At 54.2% G+C, this 16,532-nt stretch overlaps 2 protein-coding genes across 2 annotated transcripts in view; one reads left to right on the top strand and one right to left on the bottom strand.

Annotated features, from left to right (window-relative positions):
- Nucleotides 1–6,781, top strand: part of VOLCADRAFT_127379 (uncharacterized protein) — a gene marked incomplete at both ends in the record, with an annotated part of 14,078 nt that extends 7,297 nt beyond the window's left edge. The window contains 9 exons of the mRNA XM_002946062.1: nt 1,742–1,776; nt 2,117–2,244; nt 3,167–3,208; nt 3,427–3,569; nt 4,090–4,157; nt 4,298–4,569; nt 4,946–5,322; nt 5,637–6,273; nt 6,654–6,781. Of these exons, the coding sequence (XP_002946108.1) occupies nt 1,742–1,776; nt 2,117–2,244; nt 3,167–3,208; nt 3,427–3,569; nt 4,090–4,157; nt 4,298–4,569; nt 4,946–5,322; nt 5,637–6,273; nt 6,654–6,781 (1,830 nt within the window). The remainder of the gene's footprint in view (nt 1–1,741; nt 1,777–2,116; nt 2,245–3,166; nt 3,209–3,426; nt 3,570–4,089; nt 4,158–4,297; nt 4,570–4,945; nt 5,323–5,636; nt 6,274–6,653) is intronic.
- Nucleotides 6,782–11,382: 4,601 nt separating this feature from the next.
- Nucleotides 11,383–14,771, bottom strand: VOLCADRAFT_127350 (NAD-dependent epimerase/dehydratase; the record flags this gene model as incomplete). The annotated part of the gene is made up of 6 exons (XM_002945708.1): nt 14,283–14,771; nt 13,634–14,134; nt 12,763–12,866; nt 12,227–12,331; nt 11,887–11,928; nt 11,383–11,643 (listed from the first exon to the last, which is right to left on the bottom strand). Exons 1-6 carry the CDS (start codon nt 14,446–14,448, stop codon nt 11,383–11,385), a joined length of 1,179 nt encoding a protein of 392 aa, XP_002945754.1. The 5' UTR covers nt 14,449–14,771.
- Between the last annotated feature and the right edge of the window lie 1,761 nt (nt 14,772–16,532).

The following is a 16,532-nucleotide window of genomic DNA, read 5'->3' as shown; positions in this document are numbered from 1 at the left end:
CGGCAACGGCCGCGTTACACAACGAGGACCGCAAAAAAAAGCGGATGCCTAGGAAGTTGCCCACGCCGTAGCCTCGGCAGCTCGTGTGGGGACATAGAGGAACCAACCCGGAATCCACCAACGGTGGACTGCAGCCACTGCGTACTTCGTTCAGTATTTTGCGTCTGCAGAAGGCCTCGGGTCGGGTGTTCACGTTCATCTTGTAACGTACGAAGCGACAATTCCCTCTGTCCTAACTTTGCCTGTCCAGACTCGTTCACTTCGCATAATCTTAGTGGACAGCATATCTGGTGCAACGCACCAGCCGATCGCGCGATTCCTTGGCTGAATAACTTCAGCACTTTTAAACAGCGCGCTCCGGACACAACTAGTGCGGTTATTTTGGTGCCCAAGTGTGCCCACCTAGAAAAGGAATTTCAAACACGCGGTTGGACCTTACTCAAAGAGTTTACAAAAAACTCCAATATCTTCTCCGAACCTAAACCCGGAGGTGGTCGCACCAGGTCCCCAAACTGCAGCGGCGAGTTTCAAGCATGGCTCGACCCCTGCCAGGAAAAGTCCAAGTGTTCTGCACTAGAACCTCTGACTGAAAACACCGCGCCACTACTACCGTGCAACTTTACTAGCACAAAAGCTGTCGCCTTAGTCGACTCAGGTGCTTCGCACGTTTTCATATCCGCCACACTTGTGCAAAAACGGGGTTTACAGCCCCTCACTAGCCACGTAGCTACTTGCATGCTAGGAGACGGCGCAAATAGCGCCCGCCTCCAAGGTCAGGTGCATACGTCGCTCCGTATCCACGGATTCCGCTGCAAAATCGTAGCGCAAGTTATCCCCAATTATCCACCTCACTCAAGGCGCCCCGAGGACGGGTTCGCATTCAAGAGGGGGGGAATGTAACGCCGCTAAGGCGGCCCTTGGCTCACCGGGCCAACGGTATCGTACCAACGGTACATCCAAGAACTATTCATAATCTTCCAATACCAAACGGTATTTATCAATACCACCTTTTTATCGTTGGATAATTTCCTTTTTCGCAACTGCTTGCCAACTGCAAGCTTTGTTACAGCCCATGTCGTGAACTGCGAGCGCGCTAAGTTGCTGACGGAGATTAGCTACCGATAGGATTAAATTGAATCTTTGCAACGTTGTGGATGTATTTTTACATTTACAGGAATGCCAATGGGCAACTGTTTCGACGCAAAGCTCAAGAACGCGAACGCCCACTTGCATAAGGCGTGCGAACGTGATGAAGAAATGACAAGATAATACAAGTAGATGGTTTTGTCCTACACGTTGGCTCTTATGGACAGATTCACCGATCCCGCCAAGGCCGGGCGATTCTAATTTTGCTATGCTTACAGCTATATTCAAAAGTTTGGCAGGCATAATTGCATCAGTGAGCCAATTTATTCATTGCCATCAAGAATTGTTTCCCATGCGGGATATCACGTACTCAAGATCGCGGGTCATGCCGCGCTCTGACATACAGCCAAATATTACTTGACACGACTAGCCTGATCTGGTTGTTGCTTCTTAGATATAGCACCGTGCATGATAAACAGTGTTCCCTCTGATAGTCGTCCAACTTGCGCCAACCGACATGGCTCTGATGGTGTTGATTTTACTATTAGTTTCCGATGCCAGCAAGCTAGTATGGTGTAGGAGGACAGCTGAGCGGCTGCCTCGTGGGCGCCATGGCGCCGTCCTGGACGACGCGGTCATTTTTCCCACCGACCAGCTTAGCGCAGTAGACCGTGATGACGACAGCGGCTCGTGTGTGGCATTTTTCCAGGTTTGGCTGACCGAGCACAGTTGAGGTTTTTTCTGTGCGAGAAACAGCAGTCGAATCTCTTGTGCTGCCTTGGAGCGCAGTGGAAAGTGGAGTCCTACGATTTCCTTAGTGGTGATTACATGGAGTCGCGTGCCTTCAGTCCGACAGCTATGATTCTGTAAGTTGTAGGCTTTCGGCTCCCGGCCTGGTGAAGCCATGCCGCTATCTTCGACGGGAGCGGCCACAAGTTACGTTTGTCGTAATGCATATCTAGCATCTCAAGAACATCAATATCCTCCGAAACAATGTGCAATCTTTGGTCTTGGCTTCCGCGTAACGCAGGGGCCTCGCGTTCTATCCGCGAGGAGCTGAGGCTAGCGGAAAGGGAGGGAGCAGCACCGGCCTCACCGGGCCCTGGGCTCCGCGCTTGGGTCACTGGGATTGCGTCTTTGTTACCTGGCGCTTTACAGGTGGGTTCAGGGTGTGGCGCAGAAGGCGCACGTCCCTGGGTTTGCGTCGCCCCTAGGCGCGGACCTGCAACCCCGCGGTTTCCTCCCAAAGAGCTTGTGCGTGATGACGACTTCTTCATTCGAGCCTATCATTGGAGCTGGTCAACAACAAACAGCTTTACCTCTGGCAGTTTGTACACAGTGAGGCTGGAAAAGTGCCCGGTGCAAGCTCCTTCCGTCCCCGTTCATGATTGAACGCTGGGCTTCACACCACCACCACCACCGCTCGCAGTCAGAAAGCCAGTGCCGCGGCCCATCCGCACTGTCTATCACGTCCTCCAGCCACGCAACCCAGTCTCCCATACGTGCAAATCGTGCTGCTCCTGCACCGTATCCGTCCCTGCATCTTCAACGGAGCGCCTTCGAAACACTCCTCTTCTCCAACCCCTTCGGGTTTTCTTCGTGACGGCCGTCACCCACTACCTCCGGGCCCAACAGCGCCGTCCACAGTCTCCTTGCAGCTTGGAGCATGGACGGGAGCTGGAATGCATTGATCTGCTGGAAATGCAGGCGACTTTACGATTAATGCTTGACACGTGTCCATTTCATGGACATGCATGACACAAGGGCTGTGCCACGTTTGTCTCCTTCATTTTTCTTCCGCGTGACGATTTGACTACCGCGATTTGACGACACCTACTTTTGCACTTCTTCCCGCCGATGCGCGCGCGTTTGCGCGAGCGGTTTACGTGCAGTTGCGGCCTTTACTTTTCCCGTTGAAAACCTGAAAACCCTAATTGCATCACGGTTGACAGCCTCCATTACAGTGCTTAGGGGAGATGCTGCAGAATGCGTAGAACTGTGGGCATACGGCCTCTGAGGTTCCTAGTATTGTTAATGTATGCTGTTCCACTGTTTATTGTTTCGTTAATCCTGTCCGCAGTCTTTAACATGCGAGGCCTACAACCGAACAAAATATATGAAGGTATGTCAGCCAGCCGCCTGGGCCTGCTTCTCGGCACTCGGGTCGGGTTGGGTGCGAGGAGGACATATAGACACACGGGAGTGTGCAGCGGTCAGCTGGCTTGGGCTGCGCCTTGGGCTGTGGCTTGAACTTGGAGTCGCTTTCTACTTTGCATTACGTTTCGGCACGTTGAAGCTGCTTGGCATGTGGCCTCTCCCTTCTGCTGATACGATACGCAGGCCTTCAGCGAACATTTTGTTACGAAGACTCCGACCCGAGTTGGGGCTATGTAGAGCTTACGGCGCCACACAGGCTGGCAGATCCAGCCCAGGGCTGGCTGGACGAGCAAGGGGCGCTGCATTTGCGAATCGATTTCTACAGGGTACGTCGCGCTGTACGGATCACAGGTGACGGTTTTTCCGGCCTATGTCGGTGCTTCGGTGAGGATGATTCTTCGCTGTGGTGTCGGCGTCTCGCTCTGGTCACTTCGCGATTCCGCGGTATTTCGTGGCCATCATTCATGGGTTCGAGATGTGTGCATCCTGCTCTCGTTCTCGCTATTTTTAACAGACATAAAACCCATGTGGGGTGAAAGCACTTTCTTCGTTGAATCCGATGTGGGCCTTGTACTTAATGGGCTTTGAAAAGGACTCCAAACGCTTTTGGCGTACGTGTTACTTCACCTACACTGCGGTGTAGGTGGAGCCTCGCTGGCTACACAGGCGTCAAAGTGCCCAGCGGCAGCCATCAGTTCCGCCCGGAGTGTGTCCTAACGCGGCCCTGTGGCGGGACATGCGAGTACTTCTGGGCTTGGAGGACATCTGGGTCGAGTATAACCCAAACACCGATAGGCGAGTCCCGTCCATCCTGATACAATCCTTGCGCACAACCCCCTCCTACAGGCCGATGACATCCTTCCTCTGACTAACCACCTCGGCAACATCATCATCAGCAACAGCCCGGTCGTCCGGTAGCTTTGCGGTGACCCTCCGCACCTTCGATGCATCCATGCACTTGTATTCACCCATCCATGCATCTGCGTTTATTCATACTATTTTTTATTTTCACACATCCAATGTTCCTATCCCACGTCATTCCGTCACGGCGCAGCGTCGGTTACCTTTTGAAAGGGGCCCAGTATGACTCAAGGGAGGAGATGCGGACCGTAGTGCTGGCTGCCCAGTCCATGATGCCGCCAAGTTGCCGCCTCCATAGTGCCCATAGCGGTCCTGAAGCAGCCGGAACGGCACTCGTCTCTTGGCTACAGCAGCCAAAGCTGCTACTGCGCCGGCTGGTGGATTACTCTTCAGTGGCGTGTCTGGCGGCTTGGTTATGGCGGCACCGGCCCTCTGCGGCGCTGGCGGTTGGCGTCGCCATTGCCGGTTGGGTTGCAAGGGTTCTGTGGGTGCGGTGGCGCCAGGCGGCTCGAGCGAAGGCGAGGTGGCGGCGCCGCGTCCTGGCTGGGGTAGGTTGGCGTATGGTTTACGGTGTATTGGGCTTGGAACTGGACCGTCCTCGGATGTACAGATTGGGGCTGGAGACGGTGTTGAGATGGGGAAACGCGCGCTTTGGGGGGTTGTGGGGTGGCTGACTTCATCCTTTTCCGCTCGCGTATTAACACATCACCGCACCCACACGCCCACTAGCGTAACACGTCGCTGACCTCCGAGTCTCCCCGCGCTGTTGTCTCGCTACCGCTCCTCTTGCTGGCGGTTTCCTGGCTTCTGTCTTGATGTCGCTCTGCTACCTCCTGCATAGCCCGAACCAAGCGTACACGAATACTCATCTGTTCCTCGGCCTTCCGCACCAACCTGGTCCCTCGCAGTGTGATCCATCCCAGCCTACTTCAGCGGCATCTGCCAACGCCAAGAAGCTGGAGGCAACTGTCCAACCTGCCGGCGGCAATGGCAGCGGCAGCGGAGCTGGGCCGGCCTCGGCCACTGCGGCGGTGGCACAGGGCACGACATGCGTCATTAATGCCAGGATGCATTGGGCAGCACGTTCTCAACCCCACCCTCGCCACGGTGGATGGCGCCAAGGGCAGCAATGCCACGTCCTTCGCCGCGCCATGGCAACACCCTCGCAACAATCAGCTATTTCTACTGATGCCGATTCTGACTCTGGCGCAGCGTCAGGTGCCCGCAGCCCGGCAGCTGATGTTGCTTCTGCATCCCCTTGCACCTTACGACCGAGATTGCTGCTGCAGTGGCCGTGGCAAGCAGCGGAAAGCGTTGGCGCCGCCCTGCTGTCGAGGCAGTGGCAGCAGCAGCAGCAGCAACAACAAGAGCAACAACAACAGCAGCAAGAACAGCAAGAGCAACAGCAACAACAACAACAACAGCAGCAATCGAAGTCGCGGCGTCTACGAAAACGAGGACGCCAGCTGCAGGCTCCGGAACCGCTGCAGCAACAGCAACCGAAGGCGCCACCGTCGCCGCCACCGTCCCAGCAGCAGCAACCGCAGCAGGCTAAGCTGTACAAGAAGCAGCACTCACTAGATAACCAGTACGATTCCCAGCGGGAACAAATCCCGTCCCAACTATCGCGGCAGCTGCAGAACAGTTATCCGGGCCGCCAGTCGCCACCTCCACAAGAAGAGGAGCGTCGCCAGCAGCAACATAACAAACGGCAGCGGAGCCAACTGTACGATCGTCAAGGTGGAGAAGAACGAGAATGGGCGCAAGAAAGCCGCCCTTCTGATGGCAAAGAGCTGCATCCTCAGCGGCAGTCGCAACTGCAGGAAGTGACGCAGCAACAACAACAGCAACAGCGGGAAGAGGTACAGAAGCAGGCGTCGCAGCCCCAAACGCAGGTGCTTAGGCAGGCGCGGTGGCAGGAGAAGCAAAACAAGTCGAAGGGCCGAAGTGCAGAATCGAGGGACGCCGCTGCCACCGACTGTGATGGTCATTTTGCGCCGTGCAGCAGCAGCTGCAGCAGCAGGAGCTTAGACAGCAGCTTCAGTTGTGCCGTTGACGCCGCAGTTGCCAGCAGCGGCAATGGCACCTTTAGCGGTGCGGGCTTGACCTTGGCCGAGGCCAGGAGCGGGCTCGAGAGCCGCACCAGCTGCATTAGTGATGGCGGCGTCGGTACGAGCGTCCGTGCCAATTGCGACGCAGACCAACCCCAAACAGCTCCCTCCACACCGGAGCTGAAGCAAAGCAGCTTGGGTGGCTTCAGCCGACCTTCCATTACCTCATCAGGTACCCGTTCAAACACGGGCGCCACCGCCGCTGCTGCCAGTGCTGTACTGGCTACTAACGGGCCCTGTCATGCGTCAGCCGTGGCAACCTCAACGAACGGCTTCCGCAGGGAGCTTGGACCTTGGGACCCGCCCTGCGCAGCGCCGCTGCCTGGCGGATCCGCGCCTGGCTCTGCCGCCGCCATCTCGTTCACCGCAGCCGCAGCCGCTCCCCATTCACCCCATCTCAGCGCTGCCTTCAATCCACATGAATGGCACGATCCACAGACATCTCCATCATCGTCCAATGCCCGCTGGGTCAACAGCCTCTGCGCCTGCACGGGTGTTGCTGCGGATCTACCGACTTTAACATCAACGGTGGCAGCGGAGCCATTGCCGCGATTGCTGCCGTATAAGCTGCCATCAGCGACGTCAGGGTTGGTCTACAACAGCAACCCATCCCGGCCCTTACCCTGGACCGGACCACCCGCCTTTGGCAGCCGTGCTTTCCTGCCCAACCTCGTCAGCGGTACCGGTGGTGTTGGCACGCGTGCGATCTCTATCGGTGGTGGTGTCTGGCCGACAGTTTGGTCTTATCCTGCGACCCATGGGACGCCGCCCAGTTCGGCGTTCAGGATGCCACCAGGCTGGCGCCCAGGTCAGCTCCTGGATTGACGTAGGAGGAGGGCCAGATGTCTGTCGGTCTGGTATCTTATCGGGCTCTGTGGGTGGGGAACTAGGAAAGTAGGTTGAGTGTGTAATGGCAAATAAGGGGTGCTGCTGATCGGCTGCTCACACCCCGCCGGCCTCTGTCGACTGTTGAAACGAGAAGAATTTGGTAATTTTTTACAATGCGTAAGGATATCTCCACACGTTGCGGCTGTTTAAATGGGAACACGGAGCGTGATGGGAGCGTGAAAGCTGCATATACATATGTCACTGGCGATGTTTACTTTTCCAGTACGTGCTGACGCCAGCACGTACTTCCCGTAGGAGAAAAACAGACAGACAGACAGGCATACACTGAGCACGTGTCAAGTATGGGCGTCTCGTTATATACGTGCCTCTATGAACCTATGCATGTTTTGTTGCTGCTGACATGTCTCCACCTTTGGTTAGTGCTTGCACGTGGACCTGTGCGTAGGTTTCGAGCGTTTGCGCTTCCATCTATCATACGTTTGACCGTCCGTGTGTAAGGGAAGGGCGCGCGAGGGCTCCTCACACGTTCCGGGCGAGAGTGGGTTGTGGGCGGCGCTGCGGATGCGGCCAGGTTACCACCATCACCACTACCACGTGAAGGGCCTTGGAATGGGCTCTTATTGGACGGAGTGGCTGTTGTGAATATATAGCGACGGATGAGGTTGTGCGATTACGGCTGAGAGGGTAAGGGTATCGTCTCGGTATGGCGGGGTGGTGACTGTGATGGCGTGTTCAGAGCAGCTTACGGCGTACGTGAAGCCAACAGGACGGGGTGTACGGTACGGCAGCCACTGGCCTCAGCGCAGCGTTCTGTCACAGAACTGTCCAGCGCGGGTGAGCTCAAGTGATGTGCGGTGAGTCAGTTCACACTTGTCACTAATCGGCTGGGTTCGCGAGTGAATGGGGTAGGGGTGCGGCTGGGGGCCCAAGGGAGTAGCGCTCTCTGCCATGGATCGCTGTCCGAGGAGACTTCTTCCCGTGCGAGTGGATAAAAGAAGACGTCACCTTATAGCGTTCGCCATTCTTAGCAATTATAGATAAGTGTCATGCAGACATGTCCTAAACGCAACGTAACTTGCATGGGTTGGGAGTCAGTTTGCTCCATAGCGGTAGGCAGAGGTCGTTTGCGACTTGGTCCAGGAACCTGTCATTACTTGTCACCGGATGCAGATGGCTTGATGTGCGATCAGGCCTTCCATCTAGGGTGGCGGCCTGGCAGGATGGTCTCTGTAGGAGAATGAGGCGGCAGGAATGATAAGATGGGATAGGTTGGAAAGGGGCGCACAGCACCGTAGGGAAGGGCACCTCCACACTTCCTCTTCTAAGCTCTTGCGTTTCTTTGTATGGATGGTTGAGACCGTGTATGGCATACGAATAAACGGCTGTCTGGATATTGCTCTTTGGACGCAATGTGTGCTGCCGTGCGTGTGTGTTCAGTATGTACATATCCGTGCCAGCCAGGGCCGGTCGGGGTTGTCATGACGACGGTGGCTAATCCAGTCGGGTCGGGTCTAGTCATCCGTTCCGCGCTCTTGGGAGGGTTGTCGTACCATGGTTGGTCTGCAATATTGTCCGTCTTAGCGCCGTCTGTAGTACAATCTGTTCTGATAGAGCAGTCCGTAGCACACTCCTAAGTACGTAGTCAAACCTTGTAGCCTCCAGTACTCCCGTAGTACCATAGTCAATAATGGCGGCTGTAGTGACATCTGTAACGTAGCGCCCGTAGACTAAATGTTTCGTGGTTGCGAGCTTGTGGCGAGCGGGGTGGGGTAGAAAAGGGTCTTTGGACATCCCAAGGGGCCGTGTGGTTGCGCTGTAGACCTCGCGTCTGTGCACATGTGGTAACGTGTTCCTTTTCCTTGGGGTTCACGGGAGAAGAGCGGTTGCAGAGGGATCAAGAGATGGCTTTCGTATCTTTGGGAGATTGAACGGTGATGAAGCGCGGCCCCGATATCTCGCTCGGCCCGTAATGCGGATAATATACAGATGAAAGGAATGCCACCTGTTTGTATATTTTGCTTTGCAGTGGAAATACGCAATGGCCAGGGAGGTGATTGATGCAGGCCGGGTTGGAACGCAGGCGTCATCATGCAGGATTGGCCCTCAGGAGGGTGCGGAGGTACCTGCAACAACGACCGGGAGTAGTACGTGTCTGGAAGCTGCCATGCGGCGCACCTGAACCAGCACAGAATATCCTGTTTTTTGGCATTGTTTTCGGCGCCAACAGTTATTAGTATATGGACTTTCGTTCCGCGACGCTCGTGCAACTGTTCTCTTATTCTGTGCTGGTTCCCGTGTTGTGTACCGAATTCACGTCTTAATTTCATACGTCCAAGTGCTCTAGTCGTGTCGAGTGGCTGTCGTAAAGTTTCTTTTTGTGAAAAAAGATAGGTAATGGCCTTTGTTGCGAAATATTGGATCGCAAGCTGTGGTGGCCTCAGGCCGTCTTAGGGCCCTGGAAAGGGTTTTGTATAGGCCGTGTTGGGTTTTACCTAACGGTCTTACCGCGTCACCTGGTAGAGTTTAAAACGTATCATTTCGGAGCTAAGTAGGGCGGAGTCTTGGATTCGGTATCGAGTATAGGGTGGGAGGACAACGGTGCAGTAACGGACTTCTGTGCAAAAGGGGTTCTGGTACGGTATGGACAGGAAGTAGGAGTCTCTTACATTAACGAGCCGTGGAGAAGGTGCCTTTGCGAAGTTTTGTATGGGGTGTAATGGGTGTCTTAGGCAGTTTGCCTGTTGGATTTGGGAGTGCAGGTTGTCGGCTGCCAATAGCGCCAACAAGGTAGCACCAATATATTCCGCGCTGCTTAAGGTGCTGTTGCAATCTATTGGGCCTTTCAGATAGAATAACTGCGGATGGTGGCACTCAGAAAGGAAAGGAAACGTGTATCTGCTTTACTGGTTAGGCTCATGTGTTTGTTGGCAAGTCGTTATAAGTGGAAATACAACTGGATCTGGGGAGTTCAGTTGCAGGCATGAGGTGACTGTGGGGTTGGCGGGTTCAATAGTTCAGCAGCAGCACGGTTAAGAGATACGTTAAAAAATACACTACGTGCAGAAGATAGGTTAATGGAGCAAGGACAGATGGGTTACATGAAGTTGGATGCCAGACCTTAGGCGTGGGGATGATTGATGCTAGTTAGGGTGTTGCACGATTTTACGACAAATAGGTGCGTAATATGATGAACGTGGATATGCCACTGCTTTGTAAGTTACTCGTGTAAAACGTCACCTATGAAAACGAATGGACAGTGGCACAGTTGACTTTCTCCTCTTGGACGGCGGCCCACTTCACATGGACACAGCGCCAGCATCGCATCGTCTACCAACTCTTCAACACATGTCGTTCAACCCGTAACCGTTGTTCTGCTGTTTCACTGCGCATTACGTCCCACTCGCGCAGTGCTTCAAGAGATCCATGTCTGTTAACCCGTCGTACATTTTGTACCCATCTCAATCTTCAACAGCGATACATCATCCAAACCAACACCCCAATATTGTTACACCACAAGCAAAACAATTGAGAAGGAAACGCATTTAGTTATCATATATCCGAATGAAGAGCGGCGACGCGCAGAACTTACTAGCGCGATTAATGCGAGAAACGAACGTCTTCCTTCCGAGAGGAAGGAGTAGTGAGCGCGCTGGGGGTGCCCATATACCAATCTTTGGTGTCAGGTATGCGAAGAAGTGGCTAGTTAGATACTAGGCAAACACATGGTAACAGGTCCCCACAGCGTCAGAATGATTCGGCATTCGTGCACAGGCTACAGAATTTCCCAAAAAATCAGCACGCAGGCGAAAGTAGAAACAGCAAAACGCAAGAAGTCAAGGTTTCTAAAGCGCTTCCATCAGGACGGGTTCCTGCACAATTTCGCTACGCATGCACGCAGCACACCGCCCGTCAAACCGCTGACATGGCCACAGCTCTCTTTCACAGCTAGCATGCCCACCAGGCATCACGTCGCACCCCGCCGTGTGCCATCCAATGGAATGCCTCGGCGTAGCCGAAGACCGCAACCAATCTCCCACAGGCCTCGGCAATCTTGAATCTTCACGACCAGCACATTTCTGGCATACTGCCTCTCCAAGGACCCCAGCAGCTGCGGGCCAGCCATTAATACCCCGTTGTCCGTTTTCCAGGCCAAGGCCGTGCATTGGCGCCATGGATTTAATCTGGCGCCATCCTATATACTTTCTTTTCCTTTCACCACACAACGGGTTTGAACCCAGCGAATATCCAGATTATCTTCTCATCATCTTTCCAACAACACATGCACTGCACTGTACCGCACCGCAACCCATCCCACCTCTCAGTCCGGCACGTAGCCGACCTCGTCCGCGGGCCTCTTCTTGCCATCGCTACCGTAGTAATCAAAATACCACTTGACGAACTCCTGAAGCCCCTCCCGCAGGTTTGTCTGTGGCGTGTAGCCAAGCGCCTCGTGTGCAGCAGTGATGTTGGCGTTGGTGCGCAGCACGTCGCCGGTAGCCCCCAGCGGTTGGTACTTTACCAACGCCTTCATTCCCATCAGATCCTGCAGCGTCTCCACCATCTCTGATACAGTGTGCACCTGCACACACACAGGCGACATGCTTGGCCGGTTCATCCCAACAATCGCAAACATGACGGGTATCGGACCGCGTAACGTCATCGATCAACCAACCTACAGAAAATCCTGGCCATCCTGCAGCAATATGATAGTCCCCCATATAAGCGCCCGTCTTCGAGCAGTATCGTTGGTAGCTGTGAACCACTCAAAGACAGCACAAGGCGCACGGTCCGACCTACAGAAAGGAAACGCTGTTCAGCCTACCTGTGTGTTGCCCAGGTTGAACAGCCGGTAGGATGGCGGGGACTGCGAATAGAAAGGAGGAAGACACAGAAGGGCCGTCGTGCACCGCCGCGTCGCAGCGAGAGCAACATCCCAATGGGGTTAGGAGACCACGTTTGCGTGGGCAACTTATGCTCGTTTGTTGCACATACACTTGCACTAGACACTCTCCAGCGGATTTTCCATCTCGCAGCGCCCTACTTCCCTAGCTGCATCTGATAACAGCTCTCCGCAAATGGAACACTCCCTACCGCACCGGGGTCCCCACTTGCGTATCTGGTGCTCCAGAGAGACTCCTTCCCTTATTACCCCTCAGGCCCACCTTGGGATCGGCGGAGGGCGGCGCTGTGTCCAACGCGGCCAGCACGCCGTTGACGATGTCCCCAACGTACGTGAAGTCCCGCGCTAATTCCGTGTTGTTGGGACCCTGACAGAGGGAACCGAAGAGTACCGGTGCGAGCAGATTGGAACGGTAATTATATATTGTTACTTTATCATATACAAAAAAATAAGCCGCGGTTGATAAAACTGCGGTTAGTTAAAACTGCAGGTGATAACTGTAACCAGCTCACGTATTGACAAGGCGTACCATACCTTGCCAGAAAGCAAAGGAGGCGTTTGCAAGCAGCCGTCGACTCCGTAGCGCATGCCGGCTATAGCCATGAACAATAGCAGTTCACGTCAAGAGAGCTGAACTGCCTCCCTGTAGCAGGACACACGCAACCCCCGAACCATCTACCCGTTGGGTCACTGCTGGCGGGGGGTTGCTCCATCCAGCAGTGAAAGTGTGCCCCTCAGACACCACACAGACCGAGTTGTAACCCAGCGAGGATCCCCCATCCGACAACCCCCACCCACCTGGAACACGCGAATAGGTTTCCCGTCGACAATATTGCGCGCAAAAGACATCACGCTCATGTCTGGGCGGCCCCAAGGTCCGTACACCGTGAAGAACCTCAAGCCTGCGAGGGGTCCCGTTGCCGCCGCACAAATGAAGCGGCGTCAAGGAGGCGGTCGGCTGGCAAGGAGGTTATGCAGCGCTGGTGCAGAACAGCCGCAGCAAATGCCCTAGAACTAGAAGTTTAGAATAAATAAACGGCTACATGGGCGCTCTGGCTGAGGCCGGTCGAGGACCTCTGTCAGCCAGCGGGTCCCGGGAAGGTCAATGCCACCACTGGCTGGTCACAGACGTCCTTGCGGTGCGAATTGCGGGGTCCAATCCGTGCAGCCCAGAAAGGCACTTATACATTGCTGTGAGGCCCACGACTTGCGCCAGGAGGCACCAGCTCCCAGGCCTTCCGTCCGTTGTCCAGCATAAACGATAAACCAGAGGCGAATAAGGATAACCCGTAAGAAACAGCAGAGGCAGCGCGCTGCCCAGACGACCCACGGGACGCACCTCACGCAGTTTCCCAGGCAATCAACCTCACGTTTTCCTAGCCCGATTGAAGTCCGTTTCATGTCTACGGCAATATGGATTCAGGTGGAAATCCATCCAAACAGGTGGAAACCCTTCCCCTGGCAAGGTCCTCCGGCTGACCTCCGGACCGATTCCATGATGACCGGCCTCAGTCGTCATAATGCAAATTCTTATTCATATGGTATGAAGTCGTTGCTGAGCAGCGTCAAAAGCCACAACCCAAATCGTACGCACGCCCCGGCGTGGCCCTTCAGCTGACCCAGATCGCGTGCTGCATCTGCATCGCTGACCCAAATCGCGGCTGCGCACCTGTCACCGACATCTTATAGATGTTGAAATACGTGTGCGACAGGAGCTCAAGGCTGCGCTTGGTAGCGGCATACAGGCTGGCCGGCTGGTCCACACGGTCGTCTTCCGTGAAAGGGAACCGTTTCGATAGCCCGTAGACGGAGCTGGAGGAGGCGTAGACGAGTACCGGCATGGGTTTCTGCAGGCGCATGGCCTCCATGAGGGCCACGCTAGCTGCGATGTTTGACTGCACATAAGCGAAAGGATTGCGCGCCGCGTAGCGCACGCCGGCTTGCGCTGCAAAGTGAAGCACATGCGTGAAGGAACATAGCCGGAAAAGCTCTTGCAGGGCCTCCTGGTCGTTAAGGTCCAGGTCCACGACCGGGACGCCCTTGCTGGCGAGCACTTGTGCCCGTGCACGCTTCAACGAAACCGGGTAGTAATCGTTGAAGTTGTCCAAGCCGACGACGACATCACCGCGAGAACGCAGTTGGACAGAGGCGTGGAAGCCAATAAAGCCAGCTGCGGGAGTTATAGGGAAGTAGAGTCCGTCGGCAGCCGACATGCGGCACTTGCGGTCCAGAGCGAGATACGTGCTCAAGCCCATATGGCGATTAATATGCCACATGTAGGGCGAAATATAAGAGGTCGCAAGTGGATGGTTTCTCACCTGCACCTGTAACTAGGTAGCGTTTCCCCAGCCCGCTCCCGCTACTCGCGCAAGTCTTGTATACAGACGCTGCCGACTTGCTGCTTAAGGGGTGTATCAACAGTACAACAGCGGTGCTCTGTGCCGATCGTAACCATAAGAAGGCAAACGCCACAGTCGCGCACATGGACACAGCCAGAATTAATCCCGCTGCGTGCCAATATGCGGCAGGCACCGACAGGAGCCGACGCCCTGGCGCTGAGGTAGATGGCTTGCTGCTCATAGCGGAAATTTGGACAGCTGCGGGGGGGCTTTCCTCTCCAGACACTGCGCACCGCCCCGTCTGCCGTCTGAGGAGCGGCCAAGAGCTCTTCGTCTCTAAAAAAGAACACTTGCACCCTTAACCTTTTTTACTTGGGATATTATCATTTTCTTGAAGCCAAGTCTGCTCTTATATTAAATTTGTAATTTGTCTTCCATAACTTTATAGTCAAAGCAAATTTCTGCATTTCATACTATTCATTATCCTATACGTAAGTCATCCTGCTATACATTACCAGGCGTTGCAACGTTTGATATACGATGTGCCGGACACATTCCGTAATGTCAATCCAGCGTGACATTCATGATGGGTGCGCGGGGGCAATGTGTGGAGTCAGCTGAGGAGTTGAACTCACCATTCACCCTAAATGAGGGAGCACCTCTCCGTAACAACAAATGTGGTGGGCTCGATCGTGTACCTGCGGATTGCTAGGAGAGAGGTGAACGGGCACTTTATTAATGTTCTTGCCGCCTTCGCTGATCGGCTTTTCAAACACATCCGTAGTGTGGAGGACTACCCTTGTCAGTTTGAAATGTCTTGTTTGATGCCGATTCCCAAAAAGGCGATTTCTACGGATTTCTACGGATTTCAACTATTGTGGTCTTGCGGTGGGTGGAACCCTGGGGAAGTGTAATGCTCGTGTTTTGGAGCGCCGGCCGGCGGTTGAGCAAGTGAGGTTGGGGTGCCAATGCACGATCCCCGTTGCAGGGTGGTTTCGGGGCCAAGGTAGGCATCATACACAACCTACCCTACCTTACTAACCGGCATAGGAATGGCCTTGGCATTACATCCCCGTTCTCTGTCTGTCAGGTTAGTTATGAGAAAGCTCTCGATCGTGTTCCGCGTCGCCTGCTTTTGCTGAGACTAAAGGAGTGCGGTATACATGGCGCCATGCTGAAGGCTCTGAGGCTTGTTACAGAAGAGCAGGTGTGTGCGTGAAAGCAAACGGGTAGGACGGGGGAACCTTGCGACTCTGTTCAAGAGGTCAAACAAGATTCCCCCCTCAGCCCCACATTGTTCGGTTTTTCATTGAGGGCTTCGTGGACTACATGGAGGCTAAAGATTGTACAGCGCCAACAGCTATTTGTGCCGATGGGTGCCCCATTGATGGTGGGTGCGTGTTCCCCTGAAGCTGTACGCAGATGACTGGATATTCTTGCTCACAATTACCGGCACCTAAAGTGCGTTCTTAAGGCCCTCACGGAGTGGTGCAGCGCAGCATTTGGCATGACCCCTCATATCCGTAAGTGTGAGGTTGTGTACTTTTACCCCAATCGAACCCTGCGTGCGTTAACTGTGAGCCTTGTGAAGGTTTGATGCAGCGAGAAGTGGGAAACACTGTGCAGTTTGAAGAGATGCCGCAGGTTGGCAGGGCTGGGTATACCAGTTTTTATCAAAAGATATAAAAACCCATTTAGGGCTTCAGTAGAGGCTTCATGCCTCGTTCGAATCGTGCACTGATGAGCTATTTGGGTGTTTCCACTTGGCCGAACACTAACACTATGTTCGAATGTTCTTCGTCCTGGACTCGTCTCTCACCGTTCTAAATGAATATGTTGATATAACTAATGACAGAAACAAATATTCATCAAACAAATTGGAGTTTGGGGCACTCTTGGCGGAGAACCGTAAGGCCTACCCGTACACTAAGTCCGTAGTGTGGAAGTCCGAACTTTAAAACATTACAGCGGACTTGCATAGTACTCGGCGTAAGGGACACACAAAATGTCATATCCGGGTTGCAAAACTTCATTAAAGTTGCTTTCGTTGGCGGCCAAGCGTACGCGATAGGTAGGACAAGCCCGCCTGAAGGAACCCCTAAATATTTTTGCAGGTAGAAATTATTGGATATGGATTTACATAGCGTGCATGGCGTTATGGATCGGGGTGCCATTATGTTGCACGCACGCGTACTTGTGTAAAGTGTCTAATGAATGCCAAGATTTCGT

The sequence above is a fragment of the Volvox carteri genome, assembly GCF_000143455.1.
Source record: "Volvox carteri f. nagariensis unplaced genomic scaffold VOLCAscaffold_1, whole genome shotgun sequence".
Taxonomy (NCBI): domain Eukaryota; kingdom Viridiplantae; phylum Chlorophyta; class Chlorophyceae; order Chlamydomonadales; family Volvocaceae; genus Volvox; species Volvox carteri.
This window is presented reverse-complemented; position numbering and strand designations above follow the sequence as displayed.